Genomic DNA, 26,133 nt, shown 5'->3' on the forward strand with positions numbered 1-26,133 from the left:
TTTGTGTTTTACCATGGTGTTCTACCACGGTAAAACAGTGTAAAACACATGGTGTTTTACCATGGTGAGGACTGGATGGAAATTCAATATTGCCTTGAAATATTCAGATATTTGCATATATGCTACAGTAATTGTATCCAAGTGGATTCTATGACATGTTTCTGATGTGCAGATCTTAGAAATGTGTCCTAATAAGTGCTTAGCTGTGCATAAAACAAGCTCTGTTAGTGATGTAATGGCCTAATTGTGTTTTATGAGTAGGCTGACTTATATATTTATAGATGTTTAAAACGCTTAAAAATGATGTCATTGTGGAGCATGTGTAAAAATGTTGATGAAAGTAGATTGTAGATGTAGAGTAAAAAGCCTTATGTGTTTTACGGTGTGTCTTTCTTTGAGATTTTAAAGGTACAATAGGTAAGAATTTTGTGTTAAAACATTGTTACAAGACCATTGTAAATCCCTTCCTATCATTGAAAAAGGCTCACTGACATCTTGACTCTGCCTGTGTTTATAGTCCTTAAATTCTGGTTTCAAAATTTACAGTTGACGGACCAACACTCTGGACTAAAACATTGTATGGCTGTACAATAATTCAAGCTCATTGGTTGAAAATTGGTTCAAATTGCCGCAGTCAATGGCGTTCAATGTCAGCATGTTCACAGAGAAGGGGGAGGGATAAACAGTGTTGCGGTTCGAGGGTGTTTGTTGCTGCAATTCCTCTCTTGACCGTCAGAAGTCCACAATTACCTATTGTACCTTTAATAAACTTTAGTAAACTTTTCCTTTTATATTCCCAGATTATCCAAAATTCCAGAGAAGCAAACGAAAGTCTTCTCTGCTCCCGATATTAATAAACATATGATGTAAATACATGTGTTTTCTGTGTAATATGTGACGGTGGCACTTGTCCACTGTGTTCTGTGTGATTCGGGTGGGTGTGCTAGCTGTGTGATGCCGGTCTGTTGTGCCTGTGCTTGCGTGCTGTGCTGTATGGTGCTGTGCATAGCTCGGCCCTGTCCGCAGGCTAACCGCGCCCGTGTCTTGGTTCTGGCCGCGCAGAGAGAACCACAGCGAGATCGAGCGGCGCCGCAGGAACAAGATGACCCTGTACATCACGGAGCTGTCGGACATGGTGCCCACCTGCAGCGCCCTGGCCCGCAAGCCTGACAAGCTGACCATCCTGCGCATGGCCGTGTCGCACATGAAGAGCCTGAGGGGCACGGGGAACACCTCCACCGACGGGGCCTACAAGCCCTCCTTCCTCACCGAGCAGGTGGGGGACCCGTAAACCTTAGGGTTTCAGTGCACTTGTCCCTGGTTATGGTTTGTCTGTACTGTACATCACTCTGGATAAGAGCATCTGCAAAATGACTGTAATGTAATGTAATATGGCACATCACACCTCCTCTGATTATTCAACCCTGTTTGTATCCTCCCCCTCCCAAATGAGCGGGATTGTGACCTGCGTCATCCTGGTTCTGTTTGGTAATAATGTGGTTGGGTGTGTGTTTAGACCTTCTAATACACGTCCAGGTCTTCACAATTTCAGCTTGTCAGGGGCTTGCCTTGCATTATCAGGGAGGTATGCGATGTCGTTATAAAACCTTGTGAAACCTACTGAAAGCTCCTAAACTGTGATTCTGAGTAGACCTGAGCCCGGTTGTGGGTGAAGCTCTACAGCGTGATACCTGAACGTCAACAGCGCCTAACACTGACACCTGATTGTTTTTTGGCAGGAGTTGAAGCACCTGATTCTGGAGGCGGCTGACGGCTTCCTCTTTGTGGTTGCCACGGAAACGGGCCGTGTGATCTACGTGTCGGACTCGGTGACGCCCGTGCTGAACCAGCTGCAGGCGGACTGGTTCGGGAGCACGCTGTACGAGCAGGTCCACCCCGACGACGTGGACAAACTGCGGGAGCAGCTCAGCACCTCTGAGAGCTCCATGACAGGTACAGGAGAGGGGTCTGGGTACAGGGGCGGGGTCTGGGTACAGGAGAGGGGTCTGGAGAGGGAGAGGGGTCTGGAGAGGGAGAGGGAGAGGGGTCTGGGTACAGGGGCGGGGTCTGGAGAGGGAGAGGGGTCTGGTACAGGGGCGGGGTCTGGGTACAGGAGCAGGGTCTGGGTACAGGAGAGGGGTCTGGAGAGGGAGAGGGAGAGGGGTCTGGGTACAGGAGAGGGGTCTGGGTACAGGGTCTGGGTACAGGAGAGGGGTCTGGGTACAGGGGCGGGGTCTGGAGAGGGAGAGGGGTCTGGGTACAGGAGAGGGTCTGGGTACAGGAGAGGGGTCTGGGTACAGGAGAGGGGTCTGGAGAGGGAGATCTGTGGGTAGTGAGCAATTGGCAGTAATGGTGAAGTGAACATGCACCCCAGCCTGGGCAGAGTTAGGGTGAGCTCTCTGTTTTACAGGCTCATCTGCTATATATATATATATATATATATGTATGTATGTATATATATATATATATATATATATATATATATATATATATATATATATATATATATATATATATATATATATATATATAATAAAATCTCGGGTGCCTAAGACTTCTGCACAGTACATAAAAACAATACAAATACATAGAACTTATAAAACATCCATTAAAAAGATAAATCCTTCATCGTGCAAGGCATTTACATGTTTCAGTTTTGTATGTTGACTTTAGAATCTGCCATGAATATTAAACTGTTTAATTTGAGCTCTTTTTGTAAATTGTTGCAAGACCATGGTGCATAATGACAGCAGGTTGGCTTAGGGCTGAAATAGAAATGTTCATTATTTTACTATTCGGGGTTTTCTAGCTGCCAACTATGGTTTTGCTCCTTGGACAGTTATCTGATTATTCTGCAAGGGTTACATTTTTTATCTGTGTAATGACTCTAGGACTTGGAACCGTACTTCCCTCTAAGGTTTTCACTGCACTTGTCCCTGGTTCTGATTTGCACTTTTTTATACATTGCTTTGGATAAGAGCATCTGCTGAATGACTAATGTAATATAATATAATGTAATGTATAAACCATGAAAAGCAACCAATTTTATGATGATAGGTGATAGAACCGAGGGCTCTTGCATAAGACGCACTCGGATAGACAGGGAGTTTGCCTTCATCCTTTCTAAGGTTCACAAGCCTCACACTCTTATCACTCTTTTATCAACCTTTTATCTACCATTTATATGCCTTTTTTTCCCAACCAGTGTTGCTGGGTTACACTCACTCTTGATTTATCTGCCATGGTGGAAGTCACAGTGTTGACCTAGATATTTTACAGTGTAAATTACTTGGTTTCTGGATTTCTTCCAAACCACACATATCTGTCTCTTAATGAGCTATAATATCAATAATATATTGTGAGTCCAATAATTACAAATTAAGTGGCTTCAGTAAATAAACTCATGGGGAAATATTATCAGTGGTCACTAGAGGGCACTATATTAATGCTCAAAGAAGAAATTATGGCCACTGTAGGGATCGCACACTACCTCACACAAATACTGTATTATTGCTCAGAAAATTGTTATGTGCTTTTGAAATGAAATTGCACATCGTTCACAAGCACTTTAAGCTTCTTCTCCACTGGAGATGCCCCCCCACCCACCCACTACATTGTAGAAATTTGACTTTAGCATGGTGCTGGAATTTACTGTAAGAAGAAAACATTACAAGTAGCATAACATTTATGGGAATATAAATAATGAAGCCATCTTTATTTGGAAGAGCTTTCTCGCCTGGGTAGCTGTGCTTTTAAATCTACAGCAAGTGCTGAAGTTCTGATGGCTCTTTATGATTTAATATTGCTGTAATAAACCAATTGACTCTGCATAACTCATTTGTGTTTTTTTGACATCTGATATTCAGCACGGTCCAGTAAAAAGGTGCGTCAATCCTGGCAGGATACCTGCCAGCACCGCTGAACCTAGCTGTGACCCCCTCATTACTATGTTTATAAGATTAATTATGCATAGCTATGGGCTTACTCATCTGTTTTTAGTAGCCAAGATGAAGAAAGCTCAATTTTTCTTCATGAAATGGACGCATTCCACAAGGATGAATTTGAATGAATTTGAAAGAATTTGGAGGACTTTTTGAGGTCAATGTAGTTGAAAACAGGAAATGAAGGCAAGGCATGAAAAATTTACTGAATGATTTCATCCATTTCTATTATTTATTTTTAGAATAAAATGTGCTGCAATATTGTATCTGGCCCATCTGGTTAAAATAAAATATTTGTATACGAATAATGAACTTTTGATTGCCTTTGCAAAACAAAGAAAAAATGAATCAAACACAGTCACAGCATTGGGCAGGGCAGGTGACATGACTGTAGGAGCTACTTGTGTACATTGTGCCATAACAATCAGCTTGCTGCCACACATTCTAAAATAGCAACCATTCCATAGCTACTGTACTATACTTTGTGGCAGCACAACCCTCAGGTAACAAAGACTCATTCTGATATAGCAACCATCAGCTTCCAAGCATTCTAACAGCACCATCAGCTGGCTACCACCCATAACACCAGGGACTTCAGTTAACAAAGCAAACATTCTAAATTCACATCACAACTGTCCACTGCAACACGTTCTACGATCGCAAATGTCAGCTGCCACACTCTCAAAACAAAATAACAAGTTACTCATCCAGACTTTAAAAAGCATGGTAGACATCTGTTTTTGAAATATAGCTGATCGCCAGGATTTTTCAAAGGGGCTCATTCCTAACGGCATACAAACAAATCTAAACTTCTGCTGTTTTTGGGTCTTTTTGTCCTGCTAACAGTTGCCTTATTTTTGTACATTTTTGTACGTTTATTTAATCTGACTCTTGGGAATAGTATCCTCGGAAGTGGCCAGATATATAACACTTGCTTTTGTTCGGTAAATGTCGTTTTCTCAATGTCATTTTCTGAGAAGCTCTTGCTTGATAACTACATTAGCTGCAATAGAATTCTTCCATCAGGCAATTTAGTAAAATTATTTTTTTATTTATAATACTATTAGTGCTCATGCACCCTGGTTTAGTGATTCTCCTGTCCTGGTTGGGGACTTGAAATTAGAGCCTGTTCTTCATTTGTGTGAAAAGGACAAATAAAGTATTAGTCAAATGTATATCAAATACCAAATATGCTTACTCTATGGAAGTTCTCACATACAGTATGGACATTGATTGGACAGTTCTTATAATGCGGAAACCAGATTTTAATAAAGAAGGTGGAGGTGGCAATATAGGGGGGTGCATTGTTGGAGTTGCGACTGGAAAGGCTATTTGAGTTCCTGAATGGCAGTTTCACTCATGACCCAGTGTTGTAGATTTATTAGGTGAAATAAATATTCTCTGAACTTCTAGAATATCTTATGTGTCATGAGGAATGTGAGTATCCTACCATTCTCATCCTCAGCTTGATGAGGTGAACTGGATTGTCTGCAGTTCTTTAATGTCCTTTTGAACCCTGGACTCCTGCTCAGTCCTCCAAGGCCTGTCAGAGTTCTGAGATTCCAGCAGAAGGTCTGTCTGCAGAACACTCGGTCCATGTTGTTCTGGAGGTGACTTTGGGCTCATGAACTCATTTGGTGGGGGGTGGGGGGGGGAGGGAGTTGGATGCTGGAATCTGAATCAGACAGTTGTTTTGTTTGTGATGGAATATTTTCATGGATTTCAGCTTCACTCTGTTCTAGCTTGCCACCTCTCAAGCTTCTTGGAAAAACTACAAAACCATATTACTTTAGCTTCATTTAGCAGGGAAATATACCAAACTTTACACTCCACACTATCCTATGCACACATATAAATCCCTGTAACACCGCTGTATACAAATACACAACATAAATAAACACTATGGTTCAACCCAGCACAGGATATAGAAGTACACAAGACTACTGTATACAAACACAGCAATGTCTGTCAAACAATACAGTGTATCACATAAGACAATTATATGACAGCACAACTATACCCTAATATGCAACACAACTGTATTACATTAATTTTTATTTAACAGACGCTTTTATCCAAAGCAACGTACTAAGCAGTGCATATCAATTTTACATGTATTTACCCTGTAATGGCTAATTTGTGTACTCTATTGTGCAAGGTTGTTGACTTGTATTCTGTTGGTTCAGTGTTGGCTATAACGTATGTGTAATTTGTTCTCTAATTCAGTGAAGGTTCTCTGCCTCCCCTCTAAGAAAAGAGCATTTCTGTGTTCTGTTTTTGACCTCTGGATAGTATCTACAGCCGTGTAAACTCTTTTGATCTTTTGAAGTGGTGAGATTGAAAAAGGACAGAATTTGTGTTCCTAGTTGAAAATAAACCGTGCCTGGGATGTGTCATACAACATTTGGCAATCAGTTGAATTTCTTCTGTTCGTAGAAAAACAATAACAATCATATTCTTCTAAAGTCTGGCTGAACCAAATGTCTGCAGGGTGCCTGTTGTCCATTTGACCCTAAACCGGAATGGCTGCTGTTCTCTTGCTCTTGTTTTCTGACCTCTTGTACTGCTCAGTTACATAGGTTCAACTGATTGGTGTGTTTTGTGTTCGGTTTAGTTACCTGGGTTAAACTGATTGGTGTGTATTGTGTTCGGTTCAGTTACCTGGGTTAAACTGATTGGTGTGTATTGTGTTTGGTTCAGTTACATGGGTTAACCTGATTGGTGTGTTTTGTGTTCGGTTTAGTTACATGGGTTAACCTGATTGGTGTTTATTGTGTTCGGTCCAGTTACATGGGTTAACCTGACTGGTGTGTTTTGTGTTGGGTGCAGTTACATAGATTAACCTGATTGGTGTGTATTGTGTTGGGTGCAGTTATATAGGTAAACCTGATTGGTGTGTTCTGTTGTACTGCATAGTTGTGAATGTGTGCTCTTTATTGTGTTCTGACCTCTGGTACTGTGCAGTTGCAGAGATGACCCTGATTTGCGGGCTGTTGTTGTGTACAGGGAGGATCCTGGATCTGAAGACCGGGACGGTGAAGAAGGAGGGCCAGCAGTCCTCCATGAGGATGTGCATGGGGTCCCGTCGATCCTTCATCTGCAGGATGAGGTCAGAGCCGCAGCCATGAGTTTACCTGTGACTGCCTGTGTCTGCCTGTGCTCATCTAAGTTTCCCTGTGACTGCCTGTGTCTGCCTGTGCTCATCTGAGTTTCCCTGTGACAGCCTGTGTCTGCCTGTGCTCATCTGAGTTTACCTGTGACTGCCTGTGTCTGCCTGTGCTCATCTGAGTTTACCTGTGACTGCCTGTGTCTGCCTGTGCTGACTTGAGTTTATCTTTGGTTGCCTGTGGTTATATTAACCATGCATGCCTGAATATACCTGTGCTTATCTGAGATTATCTGTGATTACGTATTTTTTATTTTACTTGGCAGGTCAATTAAAATTGCAATAACGACCTGACAACCATAGTTTACCTGTGATTATCTTGTCTTTCTTGTGATTATCTGTGATCATCTGGATTTACTGGATTTAGGGGGCGACATGGCTCAGGCAGTAAGAGCAGTCGTCTGGCAGTCGGAGGGTTGCCGGTTCGATCCCCCGCCCGGGCTGTGTCGAAGTGTCCCTGAGCAAGACACCTAACCCCTAAATGCTTCTGACGAGCTGGTCGGCGCCTTGCATGGCAGCCAATCGCCGTCGGTGTGTGTGAGTGTGTGTATGAATGGGTGAATGAGAAAGCATCAATTGTACAGCGCTTTGGATAAAGACGCTATATAAATGCCAACCATTTACTTGTGCTAACCAGCACTTTCCTATGCTTTCCTTCCCTTGCCTGTGCTTTTGCTTACCCGTGTGTCTCTGAGCTTATCTGTGTGTCTCTGTGCTTACCTGTGTGTCTCTGTTCTTACCGGTGTCTCTATGCTCCCTGTGTGTCTCTGTGCTTACTTGTGTGTCTCTGTTCTTACCTGTGTGTCTCTATGCTTACCTGTGTGTCTCTATGCTTACCTGTGTGTCTCTGTTCTTCCTGTGTGTCTCTATGCTTACCTGTGTGTCTACATGCTTACCTCTGTGTCTCTGTGCTTACCCTTGTGTCTCTGTGCTTACCTGTGTGTCTCTGTACTTCCTGTGTGTCTCTATGCTTACCTGTGTGTCTATATGCTTACCTCTGTGTCTCTGTGCTTACCCTTGTGTCTCTGTGCTTACCTGTGTGTCCCTGTCCCTGTGTGTACCTGTGTCATAAGGACTGTCCCACACTGCTAGATTTAGAGTCTGGTGAAAACCATGTGCATGATTGAGCTAACCTCCCAATTGCTGGGAGAAGCCTTACTTGTTACACCCTTATTTGTTTTTCCAACTACTCAGCTTTCGGGTAAAGGTGTGGTACTCTTGTTTCTTCTTTTGAGATTGGTGTGTCAAACATCAACAAAACAAGTTTGGAACATTTGACTCAGAACAACCTCACTGAACGATCACTCTGTGTACATTGGGATATTTATGACTGTGTAGTTTAATTGTAGATTTATTATATTTTGTTTGAGAAGAATGAGATGAATGTCCAGATCATAAAAACCCCCCTCCTCTGTCTGCTGTTCTGTATTGATTACAGCTGATTTGTGCTGTTCAGCTGGCCTCCGGCTGGCTGGTGATTGCAGTCAGTAATGAAGTCCAGAACGCATGCTTTTCAGAAGTCTCCCTTTGAAAGGGTTTTAAACTGAAATGGTATGCAGAGTTTAACTGCTGCCCCGATTCACAGGGAAGAGCCGGAAACACCTGAACACACAAACACGCACGCATGCACATACACACAGAGATACACGCACACACGCACACACACACACACACACACACACACACATGCACGCACAACACTTCAGAGAATAGAGTCTTGGCTAATGACTAATGCTGTTTCCAAGCAGAGAACTTCTCCATGACTGGAGAACATGTCTGGACTATTTGTACTGGAAATAATTTCCTGGGGACAACCACCCACCACCCCCATTTTCCAACATTTATGAAAGCACAGTTTTTAAAGCCCTGTTACCTGCTTTTATACAAGAGTTCATGAGTCAGTCTCTCCAGGAATAGAATATCTCTTCTGTGGGGAAGGAAGGCCTCCTGTCATTGGGAGATAAAAGAACAAAAAGCGTAATAAATGTCCCAAAACCCCAAATAACTCGAACAAATGAGTTCAGACCGCTGTAACAGCTTGGTAGTATTGTGTTATTTTCCCCAAGGAAAGCAAACACATTCCTCTGTTTTGATGGCTGTCTGCTTTTTCTTCTCTCCAGATGTGGGAGTGCTCCTTTAGATCACATCTCTCTGAACCGCCTGTCCAACATGAGGAAAAGATACAGGTGAGCCCTCAGCAGTACAGGTGAACTCCCTGCCTCATAGACTGCGTCCTGAGGTACACAGCAGGCCTTCTGAGGTACATAGCACACATGTTAAGCTTCAAATAATTTGCTTTTAATGTGAAACATGGAGCTTTTTTGCTTCCAGGAAGCAGGTTTCTCATTCACTAATTGTGGTGATGTGAAGTGACAGGGTGAATGAATGATTGATTAATGACAGGCTGATTGAGTGACAGGGTGAATGAATGATTGATTAATGACAGGCTGATTGAGTGACAGGGTGAGTGAATGATTAATGACCGGCAGAGTGAGTGAATGATTATTGACAGGCTGATTGAGTGACAGGGTGAGTGAATGATTAATGACAGGCTGGTTGAGTGACAGGGTGAGTGAATGATTAATGACAGGCTGGTTGAGTGACAGGGTGAGTGAATGATTAATGACAGGCAGGTTGAGTGACAGGGTGAGTGAATGATTATTGACAGGCTGGTTGAGTGACAGGGTGAGTGAATGATTAATGACCGGCTGGTTGAGTGACAGGGTGAGTGAATGATTAATGACCGGCTGGTTGAGTGACAGGGTGAGTGAATGATTAATGACAGGCTGGTTGAGTGACAGGGTGTGTGAATGATTAATGACAGGCAGGTTGAGTGACAGGGTGAGTGAATGATTAATGACAGGCTGGTTGAGTGACAGGGTGAGTGAATGATTAATGACAGGCTGGTTGAGTGACAGGGTGAGTGAATGATTAATGACAGGCAGGTTGAGTGACAGGGTGAGTGAATGATTAATGACCGGCTGGTTGAGTGACAGGGTCAGTGAATGATGACTGACAGGGTGAGTGGGTAGAAGGGATGCAATAAAAAAACCTCACCATTCATTTATTCTCCCGTGGTTTGATTCTCACATGTTCGGGTTGCTTGCTTCAAAAATCCTTTTTTATTATTGGCCATTTCTGGTCAATACCATATACAACACTGCAAATTAGGAATACAAAGATCAGCTACTCTAACTGCTGCTTTCAAGGACACGCAGTGTCATTGATGTGAAGCACCACTCTTACACCTCTGAATTTCAGCTAATTTCAGCTCATATCTCCCCCTTGTGGAGAATCTTCTGTCTGCTAAATGTGAGTGAGTGAGTCCATGAGGTGCTTTGAGTCTAAAAATTCAGTGAATCTATTTGCAGTTGAGGTTGCAGTGAGTGCAGCTTACAGCTGAAGTGCCAGTTAGTTGGTCAGTGTGTAAAATGGCAAGCATGCGAGATAAACCACAGTTTTCAGTCTGCTATTTGTGAGTGTTATAGATTTTGAGTTACAACAGTAGTGATGGGAAAAGGGTGGTGGATAAAATATATCTACATTGTGCATGAAGGCCATCGCCCTGGTGTGTCCATTACAAGCACAAGAAGCACAAATTTAACCTGCTTTACAATTTGAGAGAAGTTAAATACAGAAAAATACTGAATTTAAGCCTATTCTTTTAAGCATTGCCAGTTTTTAATCTGAGATTCAGTTAATGTTATTGTTCTTGGTTACATATTCTAATAACATTTTCTGTCAAATAAAAATTTGGAAAATGATGCACTTTGTTCCCTGCTTTACCAAAAACATATAGAACCAAATCGAACTGAAACCGTGACTCTGTCAAACGAACAGAACCGTGAGTTTAGTGAACCATAGCGCCCCTAGTGTGTTTTGAGTGGCAGAGTGAGTGAGGAATGCCTGGATGAATAATGGGCAGTAAAGTGAAAGGGTGTGCGAGAGACAGGGTGAATGAGTGCGTACGGGTTGAATAACATGCAGGATTGAGGATTTCTCTCCCCTCCCGACAGGAACGGTCTGGGACCCAGTAAGGAGGGAGAGGGGCAGTATTCGGTGGTGCACTGCACAGGGTACATCAAAGCCTGGCCTCCAGCAGGTACACGCCCGTCTGCCCCCACCCCCGCACACTACTCCACCCACCTCATCCTAGACTGTCGATGCACACACACATACACACACGTTCACACTCGCATACACAGGCAGGGTCTGTTGTCTTGGGATAATCTGTTATAGTTCTCAGACTGTGTACAGAATGTGCTCTCCTAGCCTGTGGATCGTGGTGCAGGATTGAGAGTGAGAGAGTGTATGCTCCCTGCCATGTGGAAGACATCATAGGTACATGTTGTTAGAGACCTGGGAGATCTGTACATCATATGTACTGTGTTTATAGAGGTGCCCAATGGCCCATCAGTGCAGTCGCAAGTGTGATCATCAAGGGAGCTTTCATGCACTTTTGTCACGAAGCGGTTTTGGAGCCTGTCCAGCTCCTCATGGTAGCCACACACACACACACACACACACACACACACACACACACACACACACACACACACACGCACACACACACACACGCACACGCACTCACACTCCAACACACACCGCTTCTGAAAGGAAATGACTCATAAGAATGTTGACTCTGGCCACTGTTTGTGCCCTTGTGTCGCTGGTCACTGGGCTGTGAAGTGCAGAAAGTTCTGGAACTTCTGCCTTAATCGCTGACAAATGGCCAAAGCAGATCTGATCTGTAATGAGTTATAGATGATCTTCATCTGTTAGCCACAGGCAGGGAAATCGCTTTGTGTCAAACAAAAAGATTCAAGTCTTCTACATGGTCCAGTGGTTGAGATTCAGCAGGATGATTTATTCTGGGTTTGAACTCATCTTCACCTCCACCTCAACCTCTACCAGTGTGTGGCCCCACATAGATGAGGGGAATGGTCATTCAACTCTACTTGACTCATTTTGAACACAATGTGGAGAGGATGCTGACCTGTGCCCAGTCTGCTCTTGCACACTCCAGGGCCTCAGTTTCTCATATTTGTATATAATTTGTTGAGTGTCAGTTTTCCAGCCAAAACTCTGATGACAGAAAAGATTGAATTCAAACTTTTCACATCTGACTGAATTCCTGGCTGAAAAGTTGCGTTTTTTTCCAACAGAATGATAAGCTTGTTATTCTTGCGCTCGTTGAACTCCCTCTGTAAGCCCCGGGCTCATGCAGCTGGAAGACCTCTGCTTTTTCAAGCCATTAAAGGGAAAGTCTATCCTGAGGAGACAGGTTTTCCTCTGGGTTGGCCAGGCAGGAATCACACGCCAAATTAATGAGCGTGTATGTGATGCAATTTCAGGATAATGCTAGCCTATCTGGAACTATCCGCTGGAACGCGCCTGTGCTTTGTGCACGGCTCTGTACATGGCTCTGATGCTGTTTACATGATCTCCGGTATGCCCAGGACACATCCGTGTAGAGAATCCAACTTGAACCTCTAATTAAGGAATGCTGTGCATGCGAGGTATCTCGTGCTAGAGATACACATCCGGTGGAACATCTGTGGGAAAGATGGGAGACCGTGCGATGTTGTTTGATCCGCGCTGTTTGACTGTTCTGTTGTGCATAATGAGGCATTGGAAAAAGGACCAAAAGCCTTTTATGATTTTTATGAAGCTTATATTTATGCACTGATTTTAACAGAAAATTTGCCATCCATATGCAAAAATGCCCCCAAGCATTCAGACACACACGCACTCACGTGCGCACACACTCACATGATCATTCAGTAGTGCGAGCAGTTGGAAAAGATACATTCAATGCACAGAAACAAATGCAGCAACATTGTTTTTGAGAACTTGGCATGCGCTTGCAGTTACAGCTTTAACAGGCCAAATTATCACTTAGCTAGTGTTTACATCGTAGATCTTTTTGGCAATATGCACTGTTCGTATTCTGTACAGAATCTTGCGAAACAGTATTTAACAGTCTATAAAGTAACACATTTCAAACAGTGTGCCCCTTTTTTAAAATTGAAATCAGTATGTGAACAACTCTGCTGTTGTGTTTCACACTGCTGTTTCAGATGTCTGCACTGTACTGTGTGTGGGTAACTGTACTGTGTTTTGTGCTGTTTTTATCTGTGCTATGTTTCAGATGTCTGTACTGTGCTGTGTTTCAGGTATGACGATTCCAGAGGAAGACAAAGAGGCCGGTCAAACCAGCAATTACTGCTTGGTCGCGATTGGCAGACTTCAGGTACATATGTACATGTGATTGGGTGTGATTTGGAGTGTTGAAATCAGAGGAAATTGTGTGTTTTTCTGAGCTCAAAAAGGCCAGTGGTCACTGCGGTCTCTGTGGAGGATCAGGCCTGTTGGACAGGCAGTGGAGAACGGGCTGTGACATGTCCAGTGTGACCTTGGCATTTGGCTACTTTGCTACCTGTCCACTGGGAGGATGTCTCTTTTATATCTCCTGATATAAAATATCTCCTGTGGTGTATGACTTCTGAAATAATTGAGAAACAAAACCTGTGTCTGCTGTTTAAGGAACTAAATCTAAAACTGCTTTTTTGTTTCTTGTTGTGTGGGATGCATATCTTCTGTGTTTTCTTGTGCTTAGTTTGTCCTTCAGAATATGTCCCCTGGTCTGGTGTCATTGTGAATACTGTGAAGTCCAGATGCTGAATGTGACTGTCGTTTGTTTAACCCCTCCCTGCTTCTAGGTCACAAGCAGCCCGGTTTCCATGGACCTGAATGGGCTGTCTGTGCCCACAGAGTTCCTCTCCAGACACAGCGCTGATGGCATCATCACCTTTGTAGACCCCCGCTGCATCAATGTGATTGGCTATCAGCCCCAGGTGTGATATGCCTCTCCCAGAACGCAAGGGAATCAGCCAGGACCTGTTCCTTTCTCTGAAGTGTTGTCTTACAGTGAGACTTATAGGAAGTAGAGACCTTTTTAGTATGAATTAGCATAAACTCGACTTAATTTTGTCTTTAACAGGATCTGCTGGGGAAAGACATTCTGGAGTTCTCCCATCCAGAGGATCAGAACCACCTGCGGGAGAGTTTCCAGCAGGTACGGTCCAAAGTTGGGATTTCACACTCCTTGCTTGGAGTGCCACGGTGTTCAGAGGTTTTTTGAGGTTTTCTTTTAGTCAGCTGCCAATGTAAGCTTTGAAAAAAAGAGATGTGTGTACAATGCAGCTCTCCAGGACTGGAGCTTGAGATTGCACTTTCGAACTTGATAATGAGTCTGTTGATCTGGTTTGTCTGATGTCAGCAATTTCCCCCTTCTCCCTCCTGCTGACGGAGATCACCGATTTTGGGGTCATTGTGCCGGTTATTTCCCCTCTCTTGGTTGTCGGTAGAACACATTGGGCTGAAAACAGTAGCCAGCTGTGCTGTAATGGCAGTGTTTGCCGGACGCGACAAGGCCACTCCTGTTGAATCTTCAGTACAGAGCGCTGGCAGAGCTTCAGGCTCTCTGTGAGTGGTGTGTGCTTTGGAACAATGTGCGGTTCAGGAGCTCACATGGCACTAACCAATCCCACTATCGTCAGGAAGGAAGGAAACTCAAATGTGTTTTTGTTTTTCGTAGCTGTGGAGGCTTTTGGGCAGAAACTGTGTTTAAGGAGATGGGATTTTTTGGAAGCGGAGCAGCGTGTGAATATGAAGCAGCAGCAGTGAGGCAGTGATTGCAGCTGGAGGAGAGGATTGGGCGGGGGGGTGTGTGTGTGTGTGGGGGGGGGGGGGGGGGGCTGGGTGTATGGGTGTGAGAAGGAGCTGGGCGAGGTCCTTTGTGTTCTCTTGCCCTACTCCCAGGCCTGAACTTTCTGGAATTTAGGGGTTGATCCTTAGGGGTTGATGGGAGAGAGGGGAGAGGATGGGAAGGGCTTTCGTTCGGTTCTGCCGCAGACATTGGCATTTAAAACCCTGCTGTCTGGAGGTCTGGGAGTTTTCCAGACAGTAGCGGAAACAGCCATGTTGAAACTCTACAGCCTGCTGTGTGATTGTTCAGAGAGCCGCCATTCTGCCTCCTCTTAGAGGAAAAAGCCCGAAGCTGTGACCTCACGGGGTTGATCAGCCATTTTGAGTTTAAGAATCAAAAGAAAGGCTGGATCAGAATTCACTTTCAATGAACTGCAGGAGGTGTTCTGTGGGATAAACTCAGTGACCAAGGTGAGGAGCCGGCTGTTTCCTGTTTTAGTTCTAAACGGAGGGCAGGGTGAGGGAGTGGTTCTAGCTTTTCCATTTCACTACATGCATGATTCACTTAGCATAAATACAGAGTACTAAGTGAAAGAGTGATTTGTTTGTTTAGTAAGGATTGTTTATATGGATGAACACCAGTACATACAACAGATAAATACTATATACATATTAAAGGCAGTATATAAACAGAATAATTGATCCACATTGTGTGTGCATGACGTTTTCAATGTTCTCTCTCTCTCTCCCCCTCCCTCCTTCCAGGTTCTGAAGCTGAAAGGACAGGTCCTCTCAGTAATGTACCGGTTCCGTATGAAGAACCGAGACTGGATGTTGATCAGAACCAGCAGCTTCACCTTCCAGAACCCCTACTCAGACGAGATTGAGTACATCATCTGCACCAACACCAATGTGAAGTGAGTCTCATCGTGCCCTTTTAGAGAGTGCCATATGAGGGCATTCTGACTGTGCACTCTTAGTGCAGCATTGCCAGTTTCCTGCCCCGGGTCAGGGAGTGTTGTTTGGCCACCTGCAGTCTGCCTGCTCCAGCTGCTCAGCATTTCTGCAGCACAATGACTGGACCGCTCAGCTGGTGAGAAGTGGCAGCTGGCATAGCACACTTCCGTACCGCACTTGAAATTTACAGTGTATGTTCCAGTGACAAGACTTGGAAGGGGAACTCATGGGCCCTTCCTTCTACTGCAGCCCATCTCGGTCCATCTTTCTTACCCTGGGGGGTGACAGTGTTTTTGTTGGAATCGTCTTGCAGCCTGTCAGGGCAGCGGGCCTGAAGAAGCCCAGAGGAAGCCCGCCACTGGAGCGACACAAACATTGAGTCAGCTGAAATCGGTGTCTGTTTCGCCAAGGAAAATATCCTATGCTACAGAAAGCCCCACTTCCCTTCTCTTTCAGTCATTCCTAAGCCTCTCCGTCTCAGTGTCCTGCTCTTTATCACACCGAAACCAAACCTAAACTTCCCTCTACCACAACCCTGCTTTTCCTTAATGTGTTTTAAGAAGATAAGAACATAATGTTTCATTTCTAAAAGAGAAGACAGGATTATCTGTAGAAACATTCCAGTGGGCAATGATTACATGTATGCGTGTGCATGTTGAATTACCATTATATTACAGTTATTTAGCTAACGATTTTATCCAAAGCGACTTACCGTTACTTTGGCTAAGCACTTGCCAATCCCTTCAGGAGCAATGTGGTTTAGGGTCTTGCACAAGGGACCAGCGGATCTTATTATGGCAACACTGGGGTTTTAACCACCAACCTTAGACAGCCGACTTAGCCATAGCTTAGGCTGTGCCCAGATAGCAGCAGTTTCCTCTCACCAGGAGTATTGCCTGATCAGCCTCTCACCAGGAGCAGTGCCTGATCAGCCTCTCACCAGGAGCAGTGCCTGATCAGCCTCTCACCAGGAGAAGTGCCTGACCTCTTAGGTTTCATCATAGGGCAGAATTCTGCTGTGGTTCCATTCTGGCTCTCGCCTCAGTGGATGCGTTGGATGGATGTCCTACATTGATAGGGTGTCTTTTTTTGGAGACTTTCTTAAACTTAATCTTCGTTCCTCTTTTTCACCCTCTCCATCTTTATAGATGACTTCATGAAAACATGAATGCATTTTGTATTGAGTATATTGCATTTGGTGTGGTATGTTTTATACAACTATACAGTATATTTGCGTGTGCATGGGTGTGTTTATACAGTTATACAGGACACTTTGCAGTCTTCGTGCAGCTCTGGTTAGTTTTGTGGTCTTCTGCAACGTGGTCATTTTGAAGTCCCTTTGTGGAAATGGGAAGGGTGGGACACTTGGGCTGTCAGTTGATGTATATACGGAGCACAGTGATGCTGTCTCTGTGCCTCTCCACAGGCCAGCCACATGCCCCATTGCCCTCAGCAACACCCCTCAGGGTCAGAATCTTTCATTTGTATTTCTCCTGCTAAAATGTGCTTTTTAGCATTTTCAGATGGTCCTATGTAATGAGCAGTCTGCAGTGGACTTTGAGTCTGAGGACTATGGTGTATATTAGTTTAGACACAATCATACGTATTTGTCAATTTTCCATTTTTTCGATGAATGGATGGATGGATGGAAAGATAGTTAGATCTAGTTAGATAGATAGATAGATAGATAGATAGATAGATAGATAGATAGGTATAGATAGTTAGTTGGATATAGATAGAGATAGATAAGTAGTAGATAGATAGATAGATAGATAGATAGATAGAAATGGACTCAGTGTCACCCATCTTTGTTTCCTACAACCAGGACAGCGGGAGCAGACGTGAAATACAGCACAAATGGGAAGTGCATAAATTCAGTCACAGGTGCTGAAGGGTCTTGACATCTCTGTAGTGTTTGGCTCTGATCAGCCTGTAGCAGGAAGCACTGTTGGCATCCTGGCTCACCCAGTGTGTCAACACAGCCAATGACTCATCTGTCTTCAGCCCGTATTGTGTTTGATGAGAGTAATTCAGAGTTAAGTGTAGTGTAACTGCACTGTGCAAGCAGCATGTTACCCTGGTGCGTGGTTTTGCCTCTCCTCTAACACCAGGAGCTTTTGCACATGAAGCCACTAACATGGTGGCTAGTGGACGTTCCTGTCGTATGTCATTCCGTAACTGAGTGTATCCCATCATATTTAAATATGACTATATTAATATTACTATTACTACTCTATTAATAATATACATTCAGTGAGCACTTATTAGGTAGACCTGTACATCAGCTTTTAATGCAAATATTTAATCAGCCAATCATGTGGCAGCAACTAAAAGCATAAAAGCATGCTCACATGGTCAAAGATCAAAGGTCAACTGTTTTTCAGACCAAATGTCAGAATGGGGAAGAAATATGATCTAAGTGACTTTGACTGTGGGATGATTGTTGGTGCCAGACAGGGTGGCTTGAGGATCTCAGAAACTGCTGATCTCCTGGGATTTCCATGCACAACAGTCTCTAGAGTTTTGCGGAGAATGATGCAAAAAACAAAAAACAGCAGTTCTGCTGGCGGAAACGCCTTGTTAATGAGAGAGGTCAGTGGAGAAGGGCCAGACCGGTCAAAGCTGACAGGAAGATGACAGTAACGCAAATAACCACGCATAACAACAGTTGTATGCAGAAGAGCATCTCTAAACACACAATGTGTCATACTTCTAATTGCATATGCTACAGCAGCGAAAGACTTAATAAGTCTAAAAAATAAGTCTAATAAATACCTAATAATGTGCTCACTGAGTGTATATTAATATTACTTTATTTAGAAATGACCTTCTACCTGCATGACTAGTGCATGGATGTGAGCAGCCACATACATATCAGGAATACACACACACACACACACACACTCATACACACAGTATCAATCAACACCCTCAAGCACAGCAGAAGACTGTATTTAACTGGCACCTTGTCACCATGGCTACAGTGGTCTGTCTTGCATGTCTGGAATGCGCTGAGAGGCAGAATTCACTGATTAGTCTGTTTTCCCCTCTGTTCAGACAGACTAAAATAAATGTCCTAATGCTTTGCTGAGAACAAAAATGATGAACTTCCATTTACAGCTTTTACTAATTAAAGCCATGTACATGTCTGCATTTCAGAGAGTATGTGTGGAGGTCCAATCTTCTTGATGCCTTGGTATGGTTTGAGATATTTCAGTTAACATAATGTTGGTCATTATGCCATGGCCTCTCTTTGCACAGTATGAAGGGAGGTGTTTTTTTTCTTAAATGCTCCAACCCTTATTTAGCCTGACAATCCAGCTGAGAGCTCGTTTAACTTTGTCACCAATAATGTGGTCAGTGACGGTAGGAGCCGGGTGCAGGAGCTGTAATGACGGCAGTGGTGAGATGACTTGGTTGGCTTTGGCCTTTGGCCAGCACACCGGGGGAAGTGTGGCTATTGTTAACAGTAGGCGCTCATGGGAGTGAAATTAATTTCTTCGCCAGTGGAAATTCATCTTGTGTGTTCAGGACTTTTGAAGAGATTTCCACTGACCTTGAGCTTGACATAATGGGGTTAAGGAGTAATTACAGTACCACTGCTGGAATAAATGTCTCATGTGTGGTCGATTTCCTTTCCTTGCCCCTGTGCCCTGTTATACAGTAGCTAAAAGGAGCTATAACCACACAAGCCACTGAACACTTGGTCTTTATTTGAGCCTTTGTGAGGATGTGGTTTTTGGCACGATCACATAGGATGGAGCGTTCCTGTGCTTGCTTGGGTTTATGTTGCACATTCTATTGGGGAAGAAACCCACTAGATCACCCTTTCTTTAAAACCTGTTTTGTTCACACAGTTTTTGGACAGACAAGTTTGACAACCTTAGCCTTATTATTGAAGGCCAACCTTAGGAGTTGTGTATAGTGATATTATGATATTTCTTTGAAGGGGTAAAATAGCTCTAAAAAGCGCCTGTTATGCAGGTTTGGGACATGGGATTAACAGGATAGATACTTTTTCTGTTTCTGTTGGATAACCAATGGATTCTGCTGGTACTGTACCTCCAGAAATGGCTGCCTGATGGACCAGAGTAGTTTTGTGTTCTGGACAGGGTCAGATGATCTTGCTACTGAAGGCAACTGGAACAACAAGAAGCCTCATTTCACTGCTCCTCTTCTCTGTACTCTTATTGATGCTCAAAAAAGCCTTTTCAGCTTATTTTATATGGAAAGATTCCAGAGAGTGTGAGCAAGGGTGCGAGCACGAACTGAGGGTTAGCAGCTGCAGCCCTGTGCGTGTGCAGTGTAATCATCAGCAGATGAGTGCTGTGAAAATATTTCCTCGTCCATTTTTAGTCGTGATTATATTTGTCGATGGGGGAATGTAAACGCGTGTTTTGGGTTAAAGTCACTTAAACGCATGCCTGTCTGGGCTGTGGCTATGAATAGGCTGTGGGGTGGCTGTGGTCAGAGGTGAGGTTTTTCCTGGTTGGTCATGGCCCTGTGCTGACCCCTGTGACCCCTGCGTCGTCTCCTTCAGGCAGCTCCAGCAGCAGCAGCAGGCCGAACTTGACGTGCACCAGAGGGACGGGCTGGCAGCCTACGACCTCTCCCAGGTACGAGCGCTGGCGTAAACACCCATCAGGGTCCTCCAATCAGCCCCTCTCCTGTGGTGTGATCTGACCATGAAATCAGAAAAAATATGGACCAAGTGAATTTCACATCACCCACTGACGATATGGGCTTGCGGAAAGTGTTTTGAAACCATGGAACTGGGTTTACGGGCACCGCCATGTTGCACAATTTGGAGCCAAAGACTGCCCAGTCAGGAATCCCACTCAGCATGTGAGAGAGAGTGATGCAACATGTCCCTGATTCATCCACAAAGTATTACTATCTTGTCTTAATAACACAAGAAAATAGTCACATGGAGAAACGATGGATGAAGAAAAAACAATGATTGCGACTTATTACTTTTGGGAAAAAATGATTGAGCTCATATTTTGACCGCCATTGTACCATTAATTTCACATTGAATACCAGCCTGAATGACCTATATTGGAGCCAACCGCAGTGGCACTAGTGAACACCGTCTGTCAGCATGACCAGGAAATTTGTTTAAAAATGCCCGGTTTTGGCTGGTTGGTTCCCAACATCCCACCCCATCTCTGTTTCTCTGTTACTCCTACAGGTTCCTGTCACCGGTGGCCCAGCCGGAGTGAATGAAGCAGGAAAAGCCATCGACAAACAGGAGGCCCTGTTCTCTCAGGACAGGGACCCCCGCTTCGCCGAGGTGTATGCGGGCCTTTCAGGATGTACGTCACTTCCCCACAGCACCATCCTCTCACAGTCAGCCAGAAGTGTGTTCCAAGTGTACAGACGGCTCAGACCTTGGTCACCTTATCTCAGTCAGCCAGAAGTGTGTTCCAAGTGAACTGACGGCTCAGACCTTGGTCACCTTATCTCAGTCAGCCAGAAGGGTGTTCCAAGTGAACTGACGGCTCAGACCTTGGTCACCTTATCTTGAGGACAGAATGTGCTACAGTGTGAAGAGTAGATGAAAGTGCTACAGTATGGACCTCAATAGACTGGGAATGTTGGTATAATGCACCCCACAGTATGCATATATTTAGAATGTGCTACATGAATAGGATGTGAATATATACGTAAATGTCTGTTTTCTTTCAGCAGCCGATAAAAAAATGATGGTAACCTCATCCTCCACTGGCGGGCAGCTGTACTCCCAGGGGAGTCCTTTTCAGTCAGGGCATTCTGGGAAGGGTTTCAGGTGCGATGTGTTCCGGTAAACTGCCTGTCTTTGTGTATTAAATGACTTACAGTGTGCATATTTTCCACCTTATCACAGTTGGATATTTGGTGAAGCGTTTTGGCTTGAGTGTACAAAACCTTCTGTCAACCTTGCCTATTCTTCCAAGTACCTGCCGCACTGACACAACATTGCTGTCCCATCCTGAAAAACGCATTGCAATGCTGTAAATCTGGATTACCAGTAGCGGTAGATTCTACTGTAAATCTTTATATTTTATATGAAGCTTATTTTGCAGAGTTTTCTTGCAGCTCATCAGTAATTCATGTCCCGGGTGTGAGTGATATCCAGCCGTCTGCCTCTGGGGGACAGAACCTGGCCCAGATCTCACGACAACTGAACCCAGGGCAGGTGGGCTGGAGCGGGACACGGCCCCCATTCTCTGGACAGGTGAGGGTCCATGTGATCTTTGGGGGGGGGGGGGGGGTGTTGGGGGGTTGTTAGTCCTGATTTTTATTTGCTGTATTCTGCTGTGTGTTACTTAATGGTTCAGTCTTTAATGAGAGTATGTGTGTATATTGTAGTTAATGTACACTGTCTGTATCTGCTAAGAGGGGATTCACTCTGCCATAATCAGTCTCTCTCTTTATCTCTCTCCCTCCCTCTCACTCTCCCTCCTTCTTTCTCTCTCAGTCGGGAAAGTCTCAGTCCTCTCCCTTTGGACTTGGTTCGGGTCATGGCTACCAGGCTGACCCCTCCTCCTATAGCCCCCTCTCCAGCCCCACCACGTCCTCTCCCAGTGGCAACACTTACTCCAGCTTGGCCAATCGCAGCACAGTTTTCGGTAAGTGTCTCTGTGGAACTGCTCTGTGTGGGAGGGGCAGGCTGCACATGCAGGCTCTCAGGTGTACCTGTGTTATCATGTTGTTTAGAGCGCTCAGCAGAGATGGATGACACTTTGCATTAAACATACAGCTTTGAGCCAATGTAACCTCAGGGAGAAGGTGGGGAATGCAAACTACAGTTCAGGTTTCATTAGTGTGCTCAGAAACCCAGGGGCGACTGTCAGAAAAACAAGCCTGCTTTCGCTGCATTTTCCGTTGGCAATTTAATGAATTCTGCACATGATGTAATCATCTGAGCTGAGTTGTAATCTTAATTCTTGACTATTAGTTCCTAAAATGAACCACCAATGAACCATTATCATACATGGTATTTTTAATCGGAGAATATGTATTGTTGATTAATTTTTTATTCACACCCTTGATAGAGATGAACAAAGCAACTGGATATAATAAAGTATACAAGTATATAAGTGCTGAGAATGCCATTCATATATTTTATGATAAAGAAAATGCAGAAAGCTAAACCTACAAGATTTTCTAATGGGGTAAGAAAATTTCACTTGTCAAGCAAACCGTAACTTAATCTAATATTTTCTATTTAGGAGAAATAAATAAGATCTTAAGTCTTATTACAAGACTAAAACTGGTAAAACTTGTCAAGATAGTCATTTTTGCTGTGCACTGGAATAGTGGCTAGTTTGTTCATTTACAGATGATTCAAGAGGCAATAAGAAGTGTAATGGGCAGAGTTCACAGTCCAAAACAACCTGGAATCTTGTGGTTGCAAGGTATCTAAAGCTGCCATTCAACGATGCCAACATGACAATGCAAGAAGGAAGCCTCTGTTGAAGGCAATTGACATCAAAGTGAATTCACCAAACTACATGAGAATTACAATTGGAACCATATCTTGTGGTCAGAGGAAATCACACTTGTTGGATGTGCGCATCAGAATTATGTTTGGTGTCCAAAAAATCAAAGTAATGTGGAAAGGCATCTCAAGGCTACAGTGAAACATGGTGGTGGATGCTTTGGGGTTGTTTTGCATCTACAGGCCTTGGAAAAATAGATGAACCATGGACTGCATCATTTTCCAAGACCAGTTGTCCAAAACGCTTGTTCCCTCTGCCAGGAGGCTACATCCGCAGATGGACCTTCCAAGAGGGCAGTGATCCCAAGCATATGTCCAAAGCAACTGGGAAATGGTTGACAGAGCCTAAGATCTATCTTCTGGAGTGGCCATCTCAGTCCATCCCAGTCCAATTGAACTGTTTCCAATTGAACTTCGTGGTTTGAACTCAAAAATTCCATAGACATCAACCCAAGAATTTGAAGGAACGGAATGATTGTTTGGGAATGGTTGAGGATCCCCTCACCCCCAAGAAGTATTGATAAACACAAAGTTCCAAGGGAGAAAACAGAAATTACTCATAACAGGGGTGTGCATTTTAGTGATTCTTGATTTTCCTGGGAAGAAAACATTGTGGAACCATTTGATTGTGGTTCATGCCAATGCATTATTAGATTATTTTATTTTTGCTTATATATTTTAAAGAGTCTTTCTGTTCATGCTTATCAATGGTGTGAATAATAACAAGTACCATATGAGTAATATGTGCCAATAGGAATACCTATTATTCTCATTGGGATTTAAATTAAGTTAGCTTTCTAAATAACAACTTACTTCAGCACTTTGGCAGTATAACTGCATTGGCCTTTGCGTTTAACAGTGTGAGAGATAAAGAGTTTTGCTATTTCTTCTTCCCACCCAAAATTGGGAAGTTCAGCTCACCCGTTCTAAGATATGTAAAAAAAACAGCCATTATGTAATGCATAGGCTTTGAACCATTTTGGTTAATACAGGGTTAGCCTGCTTGGATGTGCTGAGAAATTGGATTTGCGTCTCTATTTGATAGTTCATTTATTTCCTCAGGGATTTGGAGAATTCCTCAGGGATTAGGGCAGCTCAGACAGGGGGACAGGGCGGGCTCTCTAAGCCCTGCAGAGACTGCAGCTGCTGGGCACAGGAGGGTGGGATCCCTAGGGCCTCTGCCTGGGTACTGCTATTTCACTCACCATTCAGCACGACCATGTATTTATGCTTATTTTGACATATGTCTCTAGTTTCCAACATGTGATATTGGACAAAGCTGAACACCAATATCAATAAAGAGCCTTATTTCACTGAAAGAATTTTAGAGCTCACTACTTCACCTTTTTTTTGGAAGGAGTGGAATATACCACTCAGTGGATTCCAGCAATATTGCTTTATATCAGGTCTGCTCTGATATTAAACATACATAACAAGTCACCTTAATGAAAATGTTTTAAAATGTCATGATTTTTGAATATTTGGGGAAAGCAGACTGTTGTGCCCGTATATGTGCCCCCCTGCTCGGCACAACCACCCAGAAGATTAATGCTGACCCAGCCGTCCAGTGAGGGGGCCAGGTCACATGGCAGCACAGCAGGGTGGTGGCGCTGCATAGTGCCTTTTTAAATATATTTATAGAATTGAATTAAGTTTAATTAAAAAGAATGAAAGGGGCACATAACCTCTGTGCTCAGCGATATTAATATTGGGAATCTGGGCTTTGATTAAAGCCCATAAACTATTTCTAGGTGACAGAATGAAAACTGCTGCCAGAACCATGCCATTGGTTGATCTAGTTCCTGTGTTTTTTTTATGACTTAATGGAGGCAAGACCAGGAATGTGCTTCATTATTGTTGTGGCTCTGGCTCAGGATGAAATGTGTAATGGGATGGAAAAATAGTGTGACATTCATGAATACAATCACCTGCTAAAACAAGTACATACACATACAGACACACAGAGACCCATATCGGGATATAGCCAGGATGAGGCATGGATGTGATCGCAATGCTGCTTGTGTTTGTGTGTGTGTGTGTGTGTGTGTGTGTGTGTGTGTGTGTGTGTGCCTCCACACGGGTGAGCGAGTCTGCTGTTATTTGTGTTGCCACGACTCCCTTAAAACAGACTTTTCTTTCTCTTAAGGGGCTCAGTTGGATAAATAAAGGTTTTGACTGGCTAAGAGGTGATAAGTAATTAATTCAGTAGATAATTAAGTTTTTAGTGTGTGTTCAGCATACGGTACATTTTGGTCACAGGATAGTCCATCCTTGCTCTTCTGTGCCTCTCTTATTCTGCATTGGGACTAGGAAGTGGAGTCCTCTCCTCTCTTTTCCTCTCCTCTCTTATCCTCGGAGTGAATCAAAGCTGCTGATGGATGGAAAACATAACGCTTACTTCCACGTTTCCTGAAACGACCGTAGACAGGAACGAGGGCTGACGTTGCCGACGTTGCTGATGTGTAGCTTGCGTCCTTGACAGACCCCTAATGTGGGTCATTGTAGGTAATGAACACACTATGCTAATTCAGTTAGAAAACTAAATATTTCCTCAAGACATTCAGGGTGAGTCTCCATCCCAGTGACTGTAACCCCACACCACCCAGGAGTGAAACTATGAACTTTCTTTTTAATATATCCTCTCCTTTGCCTCTGGACTCCACTGCTGTCCACACAGAATGTATGCACAGCAGAATTGCGTAGTGGTGACTTGGGGCTTGTTGGTTTGTATTGTGCATGGCAGGCTGCTGGTCTACCCTTGAACAGAATTCTGCTATGGTAAATATCTTGCCATGTAGAATATGACTTCTGTGAGTGACCATAGACGCAGGTGAGTGTTGTGGGAGTAAATGATCTCAGACAGGTGGATTAAAGCA

General features: G+C 43.8%; 1 protein-coding gene across 5 annotated transcripts in view; it reads left to right on the top strand.

The window, feature by feature from the left end:
* The window catches only part of LOC133111368 (aryl hydrocarbon receptor nuclear translocator 2-like), a 37,293-nt gene that overhangs the window by 8,327 nt on the left and 2,833 nt on the right, over positions 1–26,133 (top strand). Inside the window, exons 4-19 of one of the 5 annotated variants that reach the window (XM_061221654.1) lie at positions 801–866; positions 1,063–1,276; positions 1,740–1,953; positions 6,948–7,050; positions 9,228–9,293; positions 11,124–11,209; positions 13,284–13,360; positions 13,830–13,964; positions 14,111–14,185; positions 15,583–15,734; positions 20,315–20,390; positions 20,966–21,089; positions 21,463–21,562; positions 21,853–21,991; positions 22,235–22,385; positions 23,099–23,669. In XM_061221654.1, coding sequence (XP_061077638.1) covers positions 801–866; positions 1,063–1,276; positions 1,740–1,953; positions 6,948–7,050; positions 9,228–9,293; positions 11,124–11,209; positions 13,284–13,360; positions 13,830–13,964; positions 14,111–14,185; positions 15,583–15,734; positions 20,315–20,390; positions 20,966–21,089; positions 21,463–21,562; positions 21,853–21,991; positions 22,235–22,385; positions 23,099–23,235 — 1,915 coding nt within the window. In that variant the 3' untranslated portion in view covers positions 23,236–23,669. Of the gene's footprint in view, positions 1–800; positions 867–1,062; positions 1,277–1,739; positions 1,954–6,947; positions 7,051–9,227; positions 9,294–11,123; positions 11,210–13,283; positions 13,361–13,829; positions 13,965–14,110; positions 14,186–15,582; positions 15,735–20,314; positions 20,391–20,965; positions 21,090–21,462; positions 21,563–21,852; positions 21,992–22,234; positions 22,386–23,098; positions 23,670–26,133 lie in introns of those variants that run through there. The other 4 variants (XM_061221650.1, XM_061221651.1, XM_061221652.1 and 1 more) reach the window with 4 other exon arrangements.

This window comes from Conger conger, chromosome 15 (assembly GCF_963514075.1).
Source record: "Conger conger chromosome 15, fConCon1.1, whole genome shotgun sequence".
NCBI lineage: Eukaryota > Metazoa > Chordata > Actinopteri > Anguilliformes > Congridae > Conger > Conger conger.